Source organism: Sinocyclocheilus rhinocerous, unplaced genomic scaffold (genome assembly GCF_001515625.1).
Source record: "Sinocyclocheilus rhinocerous isolate Xijiao unplaced genomic scaffold, SAMN03320098_v1.1 scaffold1333, whole genome shotgun sequence".
In the NCBI taxonomy this organism is placed as follows: domain Eukaryota; kingdom Metazoa; phylum Chordata; class Actinopteri; order Cypriniformes; family Cyprinidae; genus Sinocyclocheilus; species Sinocyclocheilus rhinocerous.
Window position 1 is genome coordinate 921,626 of NW_015625783.1, and position 2,730 is coordinate 924,355.

The 2,730-nt window shown below is 38.2% G+C and overlaps 1 protein-coding gene across 8 annotated transcripts in view; it reads left to right on the forward strand.

Moving 5' to 3' along the window:
• Positions 1-2,730, forward strand: part of LOC107706396 (rho guanine nucleotide exchange factor 1-like) — a 46,445-nt gene that overhangs the window by 13,384 nt on the left and 30,331 nt on the right. For 6 of the 8 annotated variants that reach the window (XM_016510123.1, XM_016510148.1, XM_016510113.1 and 3 more), the window contains exon 1: positions 1,602-1,628. The exons of 1 other annotated variant lie outside the window; for it this stretch is intronic. In XM_016510123.1, coding sequence (XP_016365609.1) covers positions 1,602-1,628 — 27 coding nt within the window. Of the gene's footprint in view, positions 1-1,563; positions 1,629-2,730 lie in introns of those variants that run through there. One more of the 8 variants, XM_016510106.1, reaches the window with a different exon arrangement.

Sequence of the window (2,730 nt, forward strand, 5' to 3'; positions counted from 1 at the left end):
AGTAGACTCGGTGCGGAAACGATCTCTGCACTGCAGGACCGCAACCGTGTGCAGTGAATGCTTTAATCCATTAACATGAGCACGGAAAAAATACACGCCGCATACACACTGCAAACGGAGTAATGTGTGAACCTGGCATTATGTGTGTGCGCTGCGAGTGTCCATGAGCGCACGGTCTCCAGGAGAGCACGCGAGCGCTGAATGGTTAAACACTGGCAAGAATTAAAAAGAAATGCAATTTATAAACTTTACGATGATGATTTCGTGATGATGTGACACTGCCTCGATTGTGCAAGGGACAATTCCTGTGTCAACTGTGCAGCGTGCGTGCAGCTCGCTTATAGATAGACGCGATGTGGTGATTTGAAGACATTTGCGTATTTTGAGAGGGAGAGCGTGCTCGGTGATTCACTCACGCTGTTTGTGAAATTACGTCTCACACAAGGTTTTCAAATTACTTTATAAGTTATTTAATTAAGAAATATGAAGGTGAGTACTTAATTAGTTACTTAATAATAAAGAGCACTTATTAGTTCTCTCTACAAATTAAAACATCATATCTGTGTCTGTAATGCATTGAAACAATCATGGGATGCCAGAGAGTACCTGACTTGTGGAAAGTGGCATAAATCTTTTCATCTTATGCTTTTGTGTGTCATACACTTGTGTATGTGTTTGTCTCTCCTTGTCTTTTTCCTTTGTTTTATGCTCACTGTTGCTCTGAACATGACTTTTGCAGACAGGTTGACAAAAAATGGCTGTGATCGTTTCCTGAGGAAATTACACCCACTTCCTTTCTCTCTCTCTTTCTTGTCTCTTTATGCTTGCCTGCACTGTAGACACTGCTCTTTGGAAAGCTTTGAAGATCTCAGAGACTTGGCTGATTAAAGCAGCCGATAAAACCCGAACACAAACACAGCTCCATTAGCGGTTATTTTAGGCCTGTGCTATCACATTGCTCCAGTGCAGAGGACAAGGCCAAGTTCTCAACAGCTGCATACAGTAGACTGGTATGCAAAGAATTTCCCCAGCTATCTGCTTTTTTGTCCAAAAGTTAGTGCACTTTCACTGTGAAACTCAGTGTAGTCAGATAATGCCGTCATTGAGATTAGATCATAAGAAGCCTTTGTTTTATATTGGAGAATGATTAGACAAACGCATTAGCAGGATACTGAGCAGCAAACAAACCTTTTCAAATCTCTCCTGCAGTAAATAATTAATATATATTGTTCTGAAGGTGGAGAATAATAAGGAAAGGAACACAACAGATAAACTGAGCTATAGATCATTTGACTGCTGAGAACTGAATTCACTGTTATTCATTCAAAAGCGTCCTCATTGATAGACCGTATCTGGGTTTAGTTCTTCCACATTGGGTATCTGTTATTGATTTATTGGCTGATCTTGATGCTGTTGTTCTCCGCTCTGTATACTTGTATTGGATGGCCCAATCGGCTTTGCTCATGGCAGTGTGTTTGTATGTGCTCCGCTTTGTGTTTATATTTGCTCGTCTTGTTGACAAAGGACGCCATTCCAGCCTTTCATGATGTCGTGTCTTTGCAGGAGCTCGGTTAACTGGTGTTGGTGCGACCTACGAAAGCATGGATTACGAAGACGCCCATAATGGGGTAAAGGCATCTGAAGCTGCTCGTATTTGTTTGTTTCCATTCATTCTTGATGTTCTTATAAGGGGCTTTCTGATTTGGTAACAGAGATGGTATAATCAATAGTTTCCACCATTATTACAAAACCCAACTAGAGCAAGAGTTTTCAAGGGGGTTTTCAGGGGGCCTCAAGGGGGTGCTTGGGAGTTTGTGAAGAATTTAACAAAAAAAATGTTTTTCCTTCATTAATAATTTTTTTTATAATATTATAATTACAGTTTTATTAGTAGTAGTATAATTTAGTGTTTAATATAATAAAATAACTGTAATTATATGTATTTCTGATTATTAAAGTTTTAATTAGTTTTTAGTTTTAATTAGTTTTAAGTAGGGCTGGTAAGCGATTTAAATTTTTTATCTAATGAATTACATGATGTGGCGATTAATTAATCGCACATCAAATTTGGCTGAGAAATTACTCCCAAAAGATAATTTAAAGTCGTGTAAAGCATCAAACAGACATTTCAAAAAGTAGCTTCAGCAAGAAATATTTTGATAAAAGTTTTTACATATGCTCTTTTGGACCATGAGGGTGAGTAAATGATGACACAATTGTCATTTTTGGGTGGGTGAACTATACCTTTAATAATTTATTTTATTAATTGTATTATTATTATTACTATGGAAATATGAAATTATTTCTTTAATTAAATGATATTCTAAATAATAAACTAAAACTGTCAGTAGGTGGTGGTAAATGTCTTACTGATTAAGCCATCGAGTCATTTATTCATTCATTTGATTCGTTCAAATGGCTGATTCATTCAGGAGTGAAGTAAATGGTTCTTTATGAATGGTCCATTGAATCATTACGCTTGTTCGACTTGAAACGGATCATCACCATCAGATCGATCGGTGTGTGACATCAAAGTACCGCAAGAGCTATAGAGAGCAGACGGCTCCTTATGCTTTTGAATCGCTCTCGCGGTACTTTGATGTCATACACCGATCGGTCTGTGCAGCGCCGCTTCAAATCCAACGCACCTAATGGTTCACCCAATTCGTTCAAAACATGCATTAAGAAATGAAATGCCGCTGTGTGTTGCTCGGAGACGAACAGTTCTGC